Raw genomic sequence first — 17,640 nt, forward strand, 5'->3', positions numbered from 1 at the left:
CATGTGACAGCTTCAAAGTGAATGTTTAGGCACATTCCACAAGGGCTATTTGTTCTTCTTTGATGGCTTGAGGACCCTGTGATGCCGAGGGGGCCCTTGTTTCTCCGGATCCTGAAGCTCCGCAATTCCATAGTTGGGTGAGTCATCTTTTTATAACCAAGCCAGTTGCATGACTTTTCCGGTGTCATTGTATCTTCTGTATCTTAAGTATTACTGTAAATGAACACGAACACATGCAGTATGTACAGTTTCAATTTCGTCATCATCGGCAGCAACAAAGTTCCTTTCTTGCTTGGCACTAAACGTGATCAGATTTCTAATTGTAGTGATGAGATATTGGGAGCTCTTATCAAAGTTGTAGGCAGCGCAAGGAGCGTTCCAATTGCATCTCAGTGATGCGCAGTGTCCCTTACGACCTATGCAGGTCCAAATTGAATTGGAATTTTTTTTTTTTTTCCCGTGCAAACAAAGCTTCTTCCACCAGCAAGCCTTCAGGACACAAAGGCGAAAAAGCAAACGATCCCACATGCCCAAATGGAAAACATGGTGTTAAGTCAGTGACAGAGGGCCTCCGGGCAAAAGCAAACACAACCTTTTTTACATTTTCTTCCATTTCATTTCCTCTTCTGTCACTTTGCAAAAATACACTTTAAAGGAATATTTTGCCCCAGCAAAGAACTTTTTTTTTTTTTTAACTGAACTAATTCAAAGCAAGATGATGGAAGTATTGCTTAAATGTGACACTTGATCATTCTTTTGTGTGTGTGTGTGTGTGTGTGTGTGTGTGTGTGTATATACATAGCCTATATCTATCTATCTATATATATATATTTGCAGTTAACATAGCCGTTCCTATATTATGCTCTTATTTTGAAAAGTAACTATTTACCTCTTTCAATTAACTGAATAGATTGCTGCTGCATGATTGCACCAACCTTTCACCCTGTCATAATTGTTTAGTGTGAAAAATAACGCCCGCAGGCCATTTGCTGTATGTCACGCCGCATCAAATGTCCTTGTCACCAGTAGCATATGACCCATGTGTGTATGTTTCTTGGTATAGTAGATGTTGGTTAGTGTTGCGTAATGCTTTCATGTCCACTTCACACACGCGGAGTCGCCTAGACCTACCACTGATGAAGGTGCTCTTTCGTTGAAGTGCGTCAGCTGGGGAACCTGTTCGTGTGTGTGTGTGTATTATTACTATAGCGCATGTCAAAGGCTTCAGCGCATTGTATGTGTGTAAAACGTGTAGGTGGCTCACGGGGTGATGGCGTGAGAGCGCAAGAAGTGGTGATGAAAAATTCTCAGGAATGATTTTTCCAGCCCCCGCTGAGGCCTCCTCAAGCTGTCTTCACCTTGGTCTTCTGTCCGGTCCTTTTCGCGGTAGACTGGTTTTGCAGCTTAGGTGGTAGAATAACCCATATGGGCTGGATGAAACAAACTTGGCTATAGCTGATTGGCTGACAGAAGTCGAGCAGGGAGTTTTGCGAGACTGTTTCGTTGACACTACTTGCACATTACAGGATCTACTCTGCAACAAGTGAATAGAAACAGAAGAACTACAGCTACATCATACTTAATGAGGCAGAGCTGGGTAGGACACAAGGGGACGTAAGAGTCTGATTGTGGAGACACGAGAGGTTTGGCTAAGCCAATATGTTACTTAATCTGTCCATCCATATGTCGACCGCCCGATGCATCTGTCCACGTACTGTCTGTACGTCATTTTATCCATCTGTTTCCTTGTTCCTGTCCATCTTTCTGTCTCCTGATCGAGCCGTCCTTCCAATGGTTCCTAAATCAATCGATCCACCTTTCCGTCTTTCCATCTGCCCGTACCTCCATCCTTCCACTTAACCCATACGATGAGCGAGTTTAATACCTCAATACGTTCATTCAGACGTCCACATCTTTCAATGATCTATTCATACATACATGGATTTCAATGAGTCTGTTTGTCTATCATTCAATTGATCAGCACTTACAATACAAGAATCTTCAAATGAACTCTGTAGTGAACTGGAGACTAGAATTGGAGTTATATGCTCCCTCTTTTGAGCACCAGTTTGTAGTTGGGCAGCGACATTTTGACAGCGGCAAAAAAGTGCATTCCAGGAATCCAAAACCAGGTTTCTATCAGTGCTGTTGTGATTGAAGAGGCTTTCTACTTTCACCAACTGTCCTAGAAAAAAAACCTTTGCCTGTACGTCCATCATTCCATTGATCCATTAAGCAATTAATGTCAATCCATCTGTCTAATGATCTCTCCGACCTCCGTTTATAAATCCAAGTTATCAATCTGTCTGTCTATCTAATGGTCTGTGTGTCCTTTCATCCTTTTTGTTCCCTTGACCGTAAGGTAGCCTGATGAACAAATAAACAATACAAATTTTACTAGAGACGTCAAAACTTCGGCGTAACCTTTTCTACAAATCCCGAAGACCACGTGTAACCACAAAGGTCGTATCTCTTCAAACAATGCATGTGGGACGTTAGCAAGAATCGGAAATCTAAAAATACACAAAGAAGCGAGCGGCCTTTTCTTCCTTCAAAAACGAACACCGGCTGCGATCATGCAAGCGTGTCCAATCTAGCGAGCTTCTTCGGAGGATGGCGCGTCAGTCAGAAGCAGACACAAACAATGAAGCGCGATGAGGCGTTGCGCGAGCCGACGGGCGGAGGTGTCATTCAGCACATGGAGGACATGCATGATGTGGAAATTTGTGCTACGCCGACACGAGCGGCCTACGCCGTCGTCTGGGTGGAAAAGGTCATTTCATTCAAGTACGGGATTAAGACGGAGAACACTTGACTTGCGCGCCAACCGACGGGACAGAATCAAAGCAAGCGAATGCGACGAGGCGGCAAAGCGCTCTCCAAAATAGAGACTGACAGTTTGTTGTGTTCACCATTTGTGGGAAAATAGATCCAATTACAGAGTCTTGTCCACATTGCGAGCAAACATCGTTACGTCAAAATAGGATCGGAGCGGCGCCTGTATGTCTTTGCGCGAACGACAATTTCGAGTAAGATGGCAATTTAGTAGTCAATTGGGCAAAAATATCAGCTCTATGCCTATGTTACATGATCTGTTTATTCATCCATCCAGACATCCACATCTACCGATTCATTTCATTGTTCATCGTTCAGTCCGAACTGCCGATGAATTTATCTTTATCTCAATCCGTTCTGTCCGTGCATGCACCTTTAAGGCACTTTGCATTTTCGACACCGGCCAAAATCATCAAAAATGGCTCCTGGTCCAATAAAGGGCGGACATACATAAATGGCCTTGCGATTCCGGGCTGATCTGAGAATTTATGGTGCGATAAAAGTCTTAGACAGGGCCCTATTTTGTTAAAGGCCCGCTAAAAAAACCAAAACCAAAACGAAAGTGGGACAACGGGAAGCAGAGAGAAAATCCCTGGAAAGAATCTAGACAGAAGCGTGTCGAGACAGACGGGTATCTTTGAAAGAGACAAACGACAGAGCACAAAGACGGGTTAGACCACAAGTAAACAAATGGTCACGGGCGTACGGTGTTAAAAGCGAGAAGCCATCAAACTGGCGGACAAGGAGAGCGACAGAGTGAGGAATAGGAATCAAACCGACTGAAAAACGAGCAAGATCCAAAGAATCCGCCGCAGCTCATATCCCACATGACAGACGGGTAGGCGTGCGAGGCCAGTTATTTAAAGCTCTGACATCTTCTCATTGTTGCCAACAACAACAGCGGTGCTAAAAAGCTACAAAGAAAACATCATTTCCGGATATGAAAAGTGGTTTAAAACTCGATCAGATCTTTTTCCTAAAACCATCGTGTGCTATGAATGAATTTATAACTTCCAAGCTTTTTGTGTGTGCAAAAATTTAAAAAAAGCTCCCCGAAGATTTAGTTTAACAATAATTTGTTTGTGTGTGTGTGATTATTGTCTGCTCCATTCGCTCATTGAGATCGGCCAAAGTTAAAATTTCCCACAGTGGTCGTTTCCACGTTGACTGAACAATCATTGAAAAACAAAGCGTACTAGAGGGGAAAACTACATAATAATGATTGGAGTAGGCAAAGATATCAATTTTACACGTTTTGGCTCACGCAGAAGGATTTTTCTGGTTAATAGCTTCATCCATCAATTTTGTTCTTTTACTTATCTGGGGAATAATAGTGTGGTTGAAATGAGCACAGTGGTGGTTATTATGGCCAGTCACTTTTTTGAAAAATTACAGAAAAAATGACATGCTGGTTGACTTTTAATGTCAAATTGTTTCCAATAAGAAGTTGTCATATGCATTGAGTTATAAATTTAGTCCATTCCCCCGGCAAATTTAATTCATGTTAGTTAAATTTATTTATGTATTTAATAAATGTTGTTTATCTTTTTTGACACACACTCAAGTCGTATTAATCTCTTTTTTTCTGGTTGTCTTGTTATCATGACACATTTTCCTCAAATATTAAATAGTTTAAGAAAGAATACAATATCCAACCTTTTTCCGGAGGCTAATTCATGAAAAAATGATTATCTGTGCTGCTTTATGAGAAAACTACTCAAACCCCGTGAAGCAATTATATACATTTCTGATTAAGTACAAATTTAAGCACCGGAGGCCCTTTCTACTGTAACAAAATTGATTTCTAAGCTAATGTCATTTGAAAAATAAAAAGCTATAATAGAGCGCTAAAGTTGGGTGTCTCGGGGTTGCCATGGCAACGCCACAGGCACTCATTACAACTGCAATACATCTATTTAGGGGGGTCCTGAGATGAAACAGAAGTTGGAGTGGAGAAGATAGAAGAATACTCGGCAGAAGATTTTTATTTGCATGCATTGAAAGACATGAATAGCAGCCTTCAGATAATTGAGCCATCATCGCACCCCCCAGCAAAATCTTTTTGCGATCCTTGCTTTTGATTGACACGCTAATTAAAATAATGATGCTAAAATGCTCTAGTTAAAAAAAATTGCTGCCGTGGCGCACGTTTCACTTCAACAGTTGTCTAATTTTATCCATAGCTTCTGAATGGTCTTTTTCTTTTTTTTTTTTCTTTTGTTATCATACTGTTGGTGCAGAATGTACATTTACAACACAAAATGCAAGGGGTGGGAATCTTTGACTGTCTCACGATTCGATTCCGATTTTGGGGTCTCCGATTCGATTCAGAATCGATTTTCAATTCAAAACGATATGATTCAATTCAAAATGATTACACTTCAGCGTGCGTGTGAAATTGAGAGTTTCTGGAAGTATCAGCAAATTGAATTCAGTGCTACAACAAGAACAGCACAGTTTTCTTTTCAAACTGAGAGCAAATTAATCGGAACGTGAAACACCTTCATGCCAAATCATAAGATAGTGCATGGCTGTCCAGACACATTTGCACATGAGGGTCACATACAGAAAAATGTAAAAAATTCTTTGACTTTACATTTAAATCAAGTAAGCAAGCAATTATTGTTTACATTATCAGTTCTTTATGAAAACTGTTATATAACAGCTTTCTGTTCAAAATGATTTGTTTTAGGATGTTGAAGATTTTGCGGTGACCCTGGCTAGTGTAATTGTCCGCCACTGTAAATTAAATTTTCTCATACTGCACGTTGCGGGCCAATGAAAAATGGATAGCGGGCCACAAATGGCCCCTGAGCCGCAGTTTGGACACATGACGTGAAGCACTCCTTGAGATGTCATTTCCCTAGAATTCCATCTTAGAATGCTTGAAATCAGATATGCAAATGTGTGGTGTGTTTACAATATTTTCTTCCTCCTGTTTTGCCCAAGAATCTTGCCCACAATTTAGAGGTTACAATCTGAATTCCAGAGCCTTGTTTTTTTGGGTCGCAGTCTAGCCCCGCCTTCAACCTTCAGTGTCAGCGCCATGATTTGGGGCACATTTGGTCTTTCACGTCAATCTGCGCTCCATCATCACCTCCCCTGCCTCTCCTTGGTTGCCCTCCTAGTCTCATCTGTCTCTCCTTCCATGAGGCTTTTAAACTCCCCCTTCTTCCTCTCTCATATTCCTCCTCGCTGTCACAGAGCCGCCCGAAGGCACAGGCAGCATCGGAAAGAAATTTAGGTGCAGGGGGGGAGGCCACTTCATTAGTTACACCTGCAAAATCTAATGATATCCAATACAAATGTATTTGAGAGTGACGTAGGATGGGATTCTATTTATATTTAAGAAGATAAGACCAAGCGGCTCGGTGGAGCAGTGGTTAGCACATCCGCCTCATTGTTCAGGGACCCGAGTTCAAATCCACCTCACCTGGCTCCTGCCTTTCCGTGTGTTGTTGTTTGCATGTTGTCCCCGAGCCCGCCCGCGTGTGTTCTCCGGCTTCCTCCCACACTCCAAAAACATGCGTGGACATAATAAATTGTTCTTAGGTGTGATTGGGTGCATGAACTATGGTCAATCCCAGGTGCCTTGTGATTGGTTAAGGGTGTCCCCTGCCCACTGAAGACAACTGGGATAGGCACCAGCAAGCCTGTGACCCGCGTGAGGTTAAGTGGCTCTAGAAAATGAATGGATGAAGATAAGACCAGGGATTACAGTTATGTAACACATATTTAGATAAAAGAATTATTTGGTTACTTCACACTCGCTGGGTGAGCATCTCGTCAATTTTCTCATATCCACTTTTAAATCTCGCCTTTGTAAAGCGAACAGTGTCGGGTTCGTGTCAGAGATATTTTCTTTTCACAATCGCTTTCTTCGTAGTACGACCGCACTGCGGTTTCGCTTTCCTCTTGAGAATACATTCAAAATAGCACAGCGGGGGCTATTTTTTCCTTTTGCTTTTTTTTTTTTTATACAATGAAAAGTATACAGACCGAGCTCAGTCAAAACCAGTCATAAAAAAAAAAAAAAAAAGTGCAAGTTGTTATGGAAACGCCTGACAAAAATACTTACAAGATGAACGGTCACAAGTCAGTTTTTTGGCTGACACTTTATTACACTTCTTGAAAATATCCACCTTAATTCGACGCAACCCTCACCTGATATTTTCAGCTATTCCTGCCACGTTTCACTTGCGAGCTCCCCAGAAGGGCGTTTGACATTTTGCAAGCATCCCACACACATGCACAATATGCCCCAAAGAATGGGAAATAATGCTCCAGTGATGATGTAGAACGTGTGACGGCTTTTGTATTGAGGCATAAACAACATGATGCGAGACGCTGATGCAGACCGCAACTCGGCACGCGTGCACCTGCTGAACCTGTGATGCACACAACATGACGAATAGATGAAGCTCATGTCGAATAATGATATTGTTGATGGAACGGACGCATACTGTTAAACGTAAAAACAATTGTGTTTAAATCAAATTCATAGATTTGCTGGGAGGATATTTTAACTAGCCTGATGTTGAAAAGCATCTATGGTTGTGGTGTTATTATTTAAAGGTCAACGAGTGACGATTGAACATGTTCTTGGGACCTCCAGGACCCCTTTATGAAGTATGAACGTTAGTGATGGGACTTAGGGCTCCTCAAACAGAAATGTTTAGAGATGTTAGAAGACATTCGCTAAAAAGGGACATTCAAAAGACTGGCACTTCTATTTTATTTATTATTATTTTATTTGTTTCATTTTGACATATGGAAATGTTAAAAATGGATATTTAATACTTTTCTAGAACCACGCAAATGCAACGTCTCTCTATCTGTCTTCTATCATTGGATTATAATGCAAACCTTCAACCAATGGCCGATTTTAAAACTGTTCTCATATGTAAGGAGCACCGCATTATATGGGGCAAAGAATAGAAGCTACAGTAGTGGCTGGAGTCAATGCCAACAGAACAATCGGATAAGTCAATCAGAAATTAAGAATAAAGATACTTTGTCCCCATAAAAATTGCTTCAAAATTGAAGCCTACATAGCATATTAAAATTTCAAACAGGGTGGTATCAAAAATGTAACTGTATAAAAAATATATTTATAAATTAAATGCCAAGGTAAAAATGGAAGAATTTACATTTTTTAAGTTTGTTTTTTTGTCTTCCAAAAATGAAAACGTGTCTTATGCGCCGTATATGTGCACCGGATTATAAGGCGCACTGTTAGCTTTTGAGAAAATTGAAGGATTTTAGGTACGCTTTATAGTGCGGAAAATACGCTAATTATTTTTCCTAATATTGCACCTGCTGGCATATTTACAACGCCGACACCCTACCCCATTGACAAGCTGTCTTCTGTTGTGTAACGACTCCCACAATCACACATGCACACTTGCACGCAGGCTTCTATTCTTGCAGTCATAACTATTTGATGACATAGCTTCTGGTTTCTTTACTGCCCTTTGGTACACATGATCCAGGTGTGAATTATTAAACGTACTTACCAATAAAGTTGGGCCAATGGTGGCTTATTGTTTAGCGGCGTAGGCACGCCACACAAACACTCCCGCGCAGGAGAAAAATAAGGGTTCCGTCCACCCACCTTCATACTCACGGCTCTTGAGCAGGTCTCTCATCCCTGCTTGTCTATTACCGTCCATCACAGAAGGAAGCGCGGCGACCGTTTTGTGCTGACGTTCTCCCCTTATGGAGTGACCCGCCTGCTTCCCGCATCCCATCAGCCGTCATGGAGGAACACCAGAGAAAAAAGAGTCAGCGACATGAAGGCACCAAGCCCAGGAAGGTGAGATATCTGGGGAGAGCTTGCCAAAATGTTGCTTGTCGGGCGGTCAAAGGTGAAAAAAAAATCTCATATCTTGGAACTGTAACTTTTTGGAGCGTTTAATCCTTGTGTGGTATTTTGATCATTTTTGGGTTACTTCTTTCCCCGCATCATTCTCGCAGTATTTTACACAATGGATGACACACTCCTGGTAGTGTGCTAATTAAGTGGTTGTGCTCTCTCGAACTTGGCATGTTTTCACCATCCGGGTGAAATTTCAGCTCCCTAGTGTCTTCTTTTGATGTAGAATTTACAGGATTGGACAAAATACTACACAAGCCATTCACAGCTACAATACAGGTGACTTTACTGGGGATTTCTTTGTTTGTGCTCCCTTTCTGAGTCATGGTTTCATGAACCAAAAATAACCCTCCTATTTAATAAGAAATCAAATAGCCGATGTGACAAACCTAAGATTTCTTCATTCGTATGCATATATTTAGTGGTGGAAAGTTTAAAATACCATGATATATGTCCTTTAATGTTTTTACAGTTTTGCTCATTTTTATTTACTGCCGTTAAGTGCTTATTTCAACTTATTTTTTAATTGGTGAGAGTCACATGACCAAACTCAGAAAGGAGATGATTTGACTTTACCTGAGCCGTGAGCAACTCTGATCTCATTTTCGCTTGCCAGCAAGTGGCAAAAACCATAAAGAAAACCAGGGGGAGGTTTATCTGCTTAATTCATATTTTACCGCTTGGCACTTTGAAAACTCTGAATTTTGTTTACAGGGATCTTGGTGCAAAAAGATTGAGAAGCACTGTCTCACAGGATTGCCATTTCTCACATTTCCATCCCCACTGTCTTGTATGCACTTAAAAAGAATCAACATGAAAGGTTGCTTCGACTTTAACATGCCCTGATTATCCGTGCTCATCTCCCATAATAGATCAAACCGTTCCGCTTCCACTGATCGTCTTTTCGGCTACCAAGCAACCGCCTTAACGCATCTCCATGAATCCTTGCGCTGTATGTACCGTAAAAACGACCGCTTCCAAACCACCAGGTCAGGTTCAAACTGGCGTCGTCCTACAGCGGCCGGGTCCTGAAGCACGTGTACGAGGACGGGCAGGAGCTGGACAGCCCCGAGGAGCAATACCCTCACAGCTTCCTCCCGCACGGCAAGCTATCGCCCAGCCACCTTGGAATGGAGCAGCTGTGCGGCTTCGAGGAGCCTCCGTCAGAGCGTCAGGGTGGGTTGATATGATTAAGTCGACACGATTGCGCAGGCTGATGTAAAATGAAAAGCGGTGCTGTGGTTTGCTTGTGAGGGCCTCTGTCAAGGAAGGTGGAAGCGTCAGAGAACTGAAAGGTGGGCTTTTATCTAAGCTCCTGCAGGGTACCTGCTGGAGGTTTGCATGGATTAAACCGAGCGCGTCGTCTCAATCGTAATGGAAATCTGCATAGGCCGTGTATCTGCTTTGTGAGGAAGATGAAATGAGATTCCTAGTACACGCCTACTTTATTTATATAAGGGATTCAGTGGAAAAAAAAAGGGATCAGAACTTATTGAAGCGAGCGGAGTTTATCACGATGAGGTACCCTTGGCTCGAAGTAAGTGGTTTTGCCTCGCTGTTTGCGACGTAAACTCTGGACTTCGCATCTCTTGTAAACACATGAAAGCGTTAAAATGAGAATGAAACAAATATCAAACAGTTTTTGAACATCAGTTCATTTGGGTTGTTCCTTAACCGTTTTATCACCAGACAACGCTAGAGATTTTCATCGTGGACCAGGGGGTGGATTAAGCAACGATTGACAATAGTCATCAAGAATTTAGATCGTATTACTCTGCTCGGATTCTCTACCTCCGTTATAGAGTAGTGTTGTTTATATGCTGTACACTCCATTTACTGCCACCTATAGTATGGGAGAATATCGACTGACCGACAAGGGAAAACTGCACCGAGCATGTCTCCTTTACGCGTGGAGCTTTCACGGGCATATTTATGGGCATATCTAATACTTGAAGTGCATTTTACTTATTTTTCTTTATTTCACTTGATTTTGCTTTTGTAGAATGATGCTTCCTTGTCAAGTATAACATGACAACACTTTGTTATTGTGCATTCGTCCAGGTGCCAAGCCTCCAACGGGGCTCATTGCCCAGAGAATCAACGTATACAGAGGAATAGGAAGCTACAAGGCTGCTGCGGGCCGAACAAACCAAACAGATGGAGACTCTCAAGTAAGCGGAGGTTGCAGTACTGATGTGAATTGAAACTTAGTCATAGTTTTCTCATTTACCGCTGTTAACATTTTGAATTATTGTCAGGTATGGACATTTTGTTTTATCATGCATTTTCCAATTTTTGCATTTATCTTTTCAACAGCATCCCTCAAACAGCAGGCAATGGATTTTTCTTTTTTTTTTGTGTTGAGACCCCATAACCACCAAGAGGCGCTAGCGGACAACTTCAGACATTTGCAAGCTTTTCAATGACTTCATTGAGTGGCTTAGCCTAACCTCGCCGTCATGCAAAATTCTTGCTATGCAATTTGGGACTTGTAGTTGACGAATTGATTCGATCCAAGAACTAAACGTTGCAGGGAAACTTTTATTTTGCTGCAGGGAAGCATTTTACTTCATGCAGCGCAAAGCATTATATCTGCATATTCACATCTGAGAAGCATTGAATAGCTGTTAATGAAACATCTAGGGCTAATGCCACTGAGCAGTTGAGGTCTTGAAAGTAAATATATATTTATATTTGATGATGTTATGACCCTTTCAACGTCAGCCCAAATTGGGTGATGTTAAGGTCAGGTTAGTGAAAAATCCCCATACATCCAGGGGTTATGAATACCTAAATACATTGATTTCATTTTCTTTAATGTTTTTTAAAGGTCTCACAGTAGCTGTTGTGCACAATTTCATTGGCCTTACTGCATGTAAATGGCACAAAAGGTAATACAGTATAATAGGATTGTCACATTGCTGGAATTTATATTTTTGCATCCCACAAAGAATGACTTACACAACAATAAACGGCTGACATGTTTTATAAAGACGCTTAGCGAACAGGAAAAATAAACAAACCTTGAATAGAAAACAGGACAAATCCCTGTGCAATTAAAGTCACGTTCAGTGAGAAGGGAGTGTGGGGGGGGGACGTAAAACAATTAACAGGCGAACACCAAGGCGACACTTTAGCGACAATATCAGCAAAGCCTGCTGGCTTAGTGTCAGCTTCACCCGCCACACAAAAAGCCACACGCAGTCTCACGTGCCGTAATCTTATCACATTTATCAGCCCGGGACAGCAATGTGAATTTTATACAGAGACGGTATTTCTTTTTGGGGGGCATTTAGGGTGCACAGACTTGACGGCTCCCCTCTTTAAAACCCCCTCCCCTCCCTTCTTTTTTTTTTTTCTTCTTCCAAAAGACAGACTCTGCTGCTGGAGCACAATGCACCTTATCAGATTGTCATTTCCCCATGTTTGAAAAATGCAAATGCCTACAGATATCTGCGCCCCAAGAGATACAGTACAAAGGAAGGAAGTGTGAGTGATAAGTAATAGGAAGTAATATACGAGAATTTTCGGCATTGTTTTTAACCTCTGCTTGACTCATGCTAACACGCCATATGTACAAATATTAGTGCAACAATCATAATGTAAATTATATTATTAAACAAAACTTCACATAAAATTTCATGTTACTGTATATTATTATGTAACGTCAGCAATATTATGCCATGTAGCATTAGAATAGTAATAATAGCATTTAATATTAAGTCAAAACAACAACAAAAGTAATTCATGTAATTCATGTTATTCAAACTATTTTGATTTCAATTCACAAACGATATGAACTGGCGCTATCACATAATTTGCCTGACAACCTGTTGCTTGGTAGAGTTCACAGGTCTCAATCATATTTGCCAAATAATTGCTGTGCAATCGTATACCTCCAAGAAGACACCAACGAGTGATTTTCAAAAAAATATGAGGTAAAAATGATTCAGCGTGTTCATTACTCTGTATTATATACATACCATATGTACCAGTTAATAGTTTAAAAACAACCTTCAAATTCAAAAGACCTCAAACACATGAAGACATCATGAAATTTGAAAAGTCATTTCAGGTCATAAAGCATCATCCACATCATAAAGTTAACTGAAAAAAAATGCGCAAAGCTATTATCCGGTCAAAAGTTGCCTATTTTAAATAAACTGCTCCACCTGAAATTGACATCTTAAAGCTACAAAACCGCTGATTATTTCTGTTCCGTTTGCTCAGTCGTCCGTGCTGGACTTTGGGAAGATCATCATTTACACCAGCAACCTGCGTATCGTACGATCGCCCGCCAGGAAGGCCGACGCCTTTCGCCACGGTACGGCGCCCTCTGCGTCCCCGGAGGGATACCCGCAGGCCCGCGAGCGCGCTAACAGGAGACGAGCGAAGGGTCTCGGCGCACAGGAGGGCGAGCGCAAAGCCAGCGCACACGCGCAGGTAATGATCCTCGACCAAAGTATTCTGGCAGGTGTATTTATTACCTCCATTTGTGTTTCTCGCTATTCTCATCACTCCATATTTGCCACTTTGTCTCTCTGCGCTGCATGAGCTCGCTGTGGAGATTACGTGGGTGCTCATATGACTGTCATTCTCATCCCTTCCCATGTTGCGCCGCCAAAGCATTGTTCACGCACTGATGATCGTAAGAAAAGGCTAACTCCCAACACAGGATTGTCATTCATGATTATCGTTAAAGGACTTCTAGATCATGATATTATTACGCTATCCACAGATAAATATTTGCATAAAAATCAGTATTGCCACATTGGCGATTTGATTTCTTATTAAATATGAGTTTTATGGTACGGACATTGCTAACCAGGAAGTGAAACGTCTTGTTTACTGAAGCCGCGCCTGTCACATTGACATTGACTGTCATATTGACTGTGTATCCTCCCGAGCGAATGAAGGAGGGAAAAACAGGCGTTTTTCAGACATTAAAATGCAAAGCAGAGTCGATAAATGACATGCGTTCCTCCTATCATTTCGGTCCTCGTAGGAATACTGTATCTATAACAAAGGTTCTACCCAGAGGTTACACATTGAAAAACCTCAACAGTAAAACTTTGTAACTGTAACAAAGTCAACTTTGCTATTCACTTGGCCAACCCGGTGCAAAATCGTTCTTTCTCAAAAAACAAAAACAAAACTAAAACACGTGGCTCAGGTTCTCTTCCATGGACGGTGTAAGGGATGTTCATTCTTCTTTTGCCCTCATGAGTTAGTCATGTTCACCTGTTGGGTGGGGCCGGTGTGAGAGCACATAATAAGCAAGGAATCATGCATCAATGAAGGAAAATTAACACTTTGGTAGTGTTTAGGGTGAGAAATCCCAAAAGTTGACTTCATGATACGGTCCCTTAAAGAGCCATTTCTGAATATGATTGCAAGGGAAGGAAAATGCACATATTAGCCCTGCTTGTTGGTGTGTGTGTACCCCACTTTAGTTCTTTCCTACTCCTTGAAGGATTGCCCTCCTCTTTGCCTTTTTTCCCTTTTCTCCTCACCTTGTTACTTTCCCATTTTTCTCAGAAAAGTTGGTTTCGCTTGTTTTTTTTTTTCTTCAAGGTGCCAATTTTCTCTTCGTCCCAGCTGCACCAAGTCCAATAGTTAATCTTCTTTCGCGATTCCCCATTCCCTGCCTCGAGGTTCAATAGGTTTGTAGACATTTTGCATTTGTTAAACCGATCTGGAGATACATTTCTCGACAGTCACTACAGATCAGGTCTTCTTCTTAACGTGTATTTATAGTATATACAATTGTAATGGACTGCTTGGCTTGCACAATGTTGCTGGAAATTGGACCTGGTGCAAAAAGAGTGGTAAAACTACAGCGCTGTACCTGCAGGGTCAAAATATAATTACAAAGGCTAAGTTCACAATGCAGAGTTTAACGCTCAATTCCGGCTTTTTATGCAAAATCTGATTTTCAAGATTCGATATTCAAGAATCTTGAATCGGATTTTTTTCATGATGTCGTTTACATCTCCAAATAAACCTGTTTGTTACCTGTGTGTCAACGCCAAATGGCCGAAAACTGTCCCTCATGCGCTGAGGTCACTGACATCTCACTTTTTGCCGTGAAAAATGAGGTACGGTAAAAACAGTAATCCTTTTTATCTCGAGCTGAGATTTGACTGCAATCCCCCCGTCCATGAATTGAGACGGACATGGCGACCGGTAGGCCATGGTGCAACTTCTCATCCTGGTTTTCATCCCTCATCAATTTGCTTCTCGCTCCCGTCCCACACTTCTCCTTCCCCCCCTAACTCCACACACGTCCCCTCAACGTTGTCCAGGAGCCGGGCGTGTGCCAGCTCTGCGGCGGCTCGGGCTGCGCGCCGTGCTCGCTGTGTCACGGCAGCAAGCTGTCCATGCTGGCCAACCGCTTCAACGAGTCCATCAACGAGCTGCGCTGCCAGGCCTGCTACCCTCACGGCCTAGAGAGATGCCAGGCTTGCGCCGGCAGCTCGCCATTTTTGCCCGCTCCTCGTGCCCGGCGTGGTGGGGGTGGGGGGGCCAACAGCCAGTGAACGCAAGTGTGTTTGACGCTCAAGTGTGTGTCCAGCCGACACGTTGCCTAATCCCAAATGTTGATGGCGGGGTTTCAAGCCGAGGCTGAATAGGAGAATTACAACTGCGCAGCACTCCCGTAAAACACATTTTACTGTGTGCTGCGGTCATAATCCTCCCTCCCCACTCTTTTTTTTTTTTTTTCCCTTGCCCACCACATTATTTTGCATCTCTGGTCTCCTTAATTAAAATCACACAATTATGAATAAACCTGTTATGAATTTACCTGTTAGGAATTTACAGATGTATTGCATTAGGCACCAAATATTATTTACACATTAACAGTCTGTTTAAGGAGTTACATTGGTGCAGTTTTAAAATCATTTTGAAAATATATTCATGCAAAAGATGAAAATGTGTGTGCGTACTGGAACGGAGGGTCGTTTTGTGAACTTTTTGAAATGAAAAGAGTTCACATTGAATTCTCAGGATATTGCCAACTCAGATGGTTTGTTTCTCACATGTATTTATTTATTTATTTTTTTAGATGTGTTGCATTATGAATAAAGATTGTTGTAGATTGTTGTTCTTTGCCTCACTGATGATAGAGTATCTTCATAGAAAATGCATAAAAATTCCTCGGATGATGTCATTATTCTTTTGTAATTTGCCTCCCAAGGTGCAAAAACTTTGGAATAATTCCACCAACTGTGCATTGCATGACTATTGTTTTTGTCTAAAAAATAAATAAATAAAATATATAATCAAACCGAAGTACTTGATACATTAAAACACTGGTGTCAAAGTCAAGGCATATGCTCAATAAAATACCGTAATGTGTCTAAACTTGCTAGCAAAAAAAATAAAATAAATCACCTTGAATGATTGAGACAATTTGTTCAGATTTTATTCATTTTATAATGTAATGAGGTTCACCATTTGGCTCATTTTTTTTAATTGACTTGATTTGCTAATGTTTGTCATATTCACAAATCTGAAACGTTTTCCTTGTACATCTGTCACCAGCCATCTGCTCACCTTGCGAGAAAATCTGGCAGCGTTGACATGACAAATATTTAGTGAAACTGATTTGAAATGAGCACGATATTTGGATTCAGACACCATCGCAATTTAAACAGCTGCATTTCATGTCTTTAACCCTCGAGGAAACATATTTCGACTTAAAATTTGATCATATTGCAGTTTGGGCACAAACAACATAAGTTAACATAAGTTTTTTCATATTTACTCTTGCTGTGTTACAAAACATTTATTCAGCAATATGAACTTGCTCGAAACATAAAAACGCACCGGAAGGCACATGACACATGCAACTTCAGGAAAAGGGGGGGCATCGTGACCTAACTACAGAACAGAACACCCTTTTAAGTATCGCAAGTCTCGGGTACCCAACAGTTGAAACGCATTTTAAAATTTCAGAACCATTGGCCTAGTGTAAGTACGCCCTCAAACAAAACGCAACAAATATGAACGTCATATTTTGCTACCGCTTCTGAACAAATTGAAAAACAAGGTTAAAAAACGATTGCCTCAGGAAATGCACACCTTTATTGCCTGGCTCTAAGTGACGCCACTCGACATCAGCATCTTCCCGCAATCGGATAGCGTGCTTCCCCAGGTGTCGGGTCGGAGCGCTCGCCATTTTTCCTTTCTGAAAACAATTTAGCTCGCGCAATCTTCTATTATATGCCCATCTGCTCTCTAAGCAGATAGCAGACGCTGTGAGCCGTGGGATATTTTGCGGAGGCTGCTGAAATGGCGCTTTTAACGCCCGCGAGGAGAGACGATCGATCAAAGTCGGGAGTCTGCGCTGACCGTATCCCCAAATGTTGAGCTAGCCTAAAGTCATGGCTGAGAAATCTCCCCCCTAGATTATTACAGTCGCCCATCCGGAAGCCCGTTAATGGCTCGGTTCTTGTTTTTGTTGGACTTTCACACAAAATTACATAATGGTTAAAAAAGTGCCAAATCCTACACCCGGCATGCGCATTTTCTTTCTCGAGCACAGGTGTCAAACTCCAGTCCTTGAGGGCCGGTATCCATGTTTTCGAACCGTCTCTCTCATACACACCCGATTCAAATAATTAGGAGCATTTTCATCCTCCTGCAGAGCTTGTTGATAAGCTAATCATTTGAATCAGCTGTGCAAGGGGAGAGAAAACCGGAAAACAGGCAGTATACCGGCTCTTGAGGACTGGAGTTTGAAACCTATGATATAGAGGAAGAACATAGACAAAAGAATAATATTGAGGCATTGCTCATTCCGTTCAATGACATTCAATCAAATCGATTAAGGATCTCTTATGGCACAGGTGTGGAACTCCAGTCCTCGAGGGCCGGTATCCTTCATGTTTTCGAACCTTCTGTCAAACACACCTGATTCAAAAGAT

At 41.7% G+C, this 17,640-nt stretch overlaps 1 protein-coding gene across 3 annotated transcripts; it reads left to right on the top strand.

The window, feature by feature from the left end:
* Positions 1-76: 76 nt before the first annotated feature.
* On the top strand, positions 77-16,086 carry grxcr2 (glutaredoxin and cysteine rich domain containing 2). 3 transcript variants are annotated; one of them, XM_088441242.1, is made up of 7 exons: positions 77-137; positions 8,513-8,650; positions 9,700-9,886; positions 10,772-10,881; positions 12,086-12,199; positions 12,941-13,153; positions 15,016-16,086. In XM_088441242.1, the coding sequence occupies exons 2-7, from the start codon at positions 8,594-8,596 to the stop codon at positions 15,247-15,249; spliced, it is 915 nt and encodes a 304-aa protein (XP_088297368.1). In that variant the 5' UTR covers positions 77-137; positions 8,513-8,593; the 3' UTR covers positions 15,250-16,086. The 3 variants fall into 3 exon arrangements, with proteins under 3 accessions (XP_088297368.1, XP_088297370.1, XP_088297369.1); XM_088441244.1 differs by lacking the exon at positions 12,086-12,199 and having other exon boundaries at positions 15,016-16,082; XM_088441243.1 differs by lacking the exon at positions 77-137 and having other exon boundaries at positions 8,383-8,650; positions 9,729-9,886.
* Positions 16,087-17,640: the final 1,554 nt, after the last annotated feature.

This window comes from Hippichthys cyanospilos, chromosome 18 (genome assembly GCF_059441005.1).
Source record: "Hippichthys cyanospilos isolate Australia breed blue-spotted pipefish chromosome 18, RoL_Hcya_1.0, whole genome shotgun sequence".
Taxonomy (NCBI): Eukaryota; Metazoa; Chordata; class Actinopteri; order Syngnathiformes; family Syngnathidae; genus Hippichthys; species Hippichthys cyanospilos.

Excerpts from the sequence above, each read along its gene's own strand:
- grxcr2 (XM_088441242.1), top strand. The coding sequence starts at position 8,594 with ATGGAGGAACACCAGAGAAAAAAGAGTCAGCGACATGAAGGCACCAAG. Across the intron at positions 8,651-9,699 it reads AAGGCACCAAGCCCAGGAAG|GTCAGGTTCAAACTGGCGTC; the intron begins GTGAGATATCTG and ends CCAAACCACCAG. Across the intron at positions 13,154-15,015 it reads AAGCCAGCGCACACGCGCAG|GAGCCGGGCGTGTGCCAGCT; the intron begins GTAATGATCCTC and ends AACGTTGTCCAG.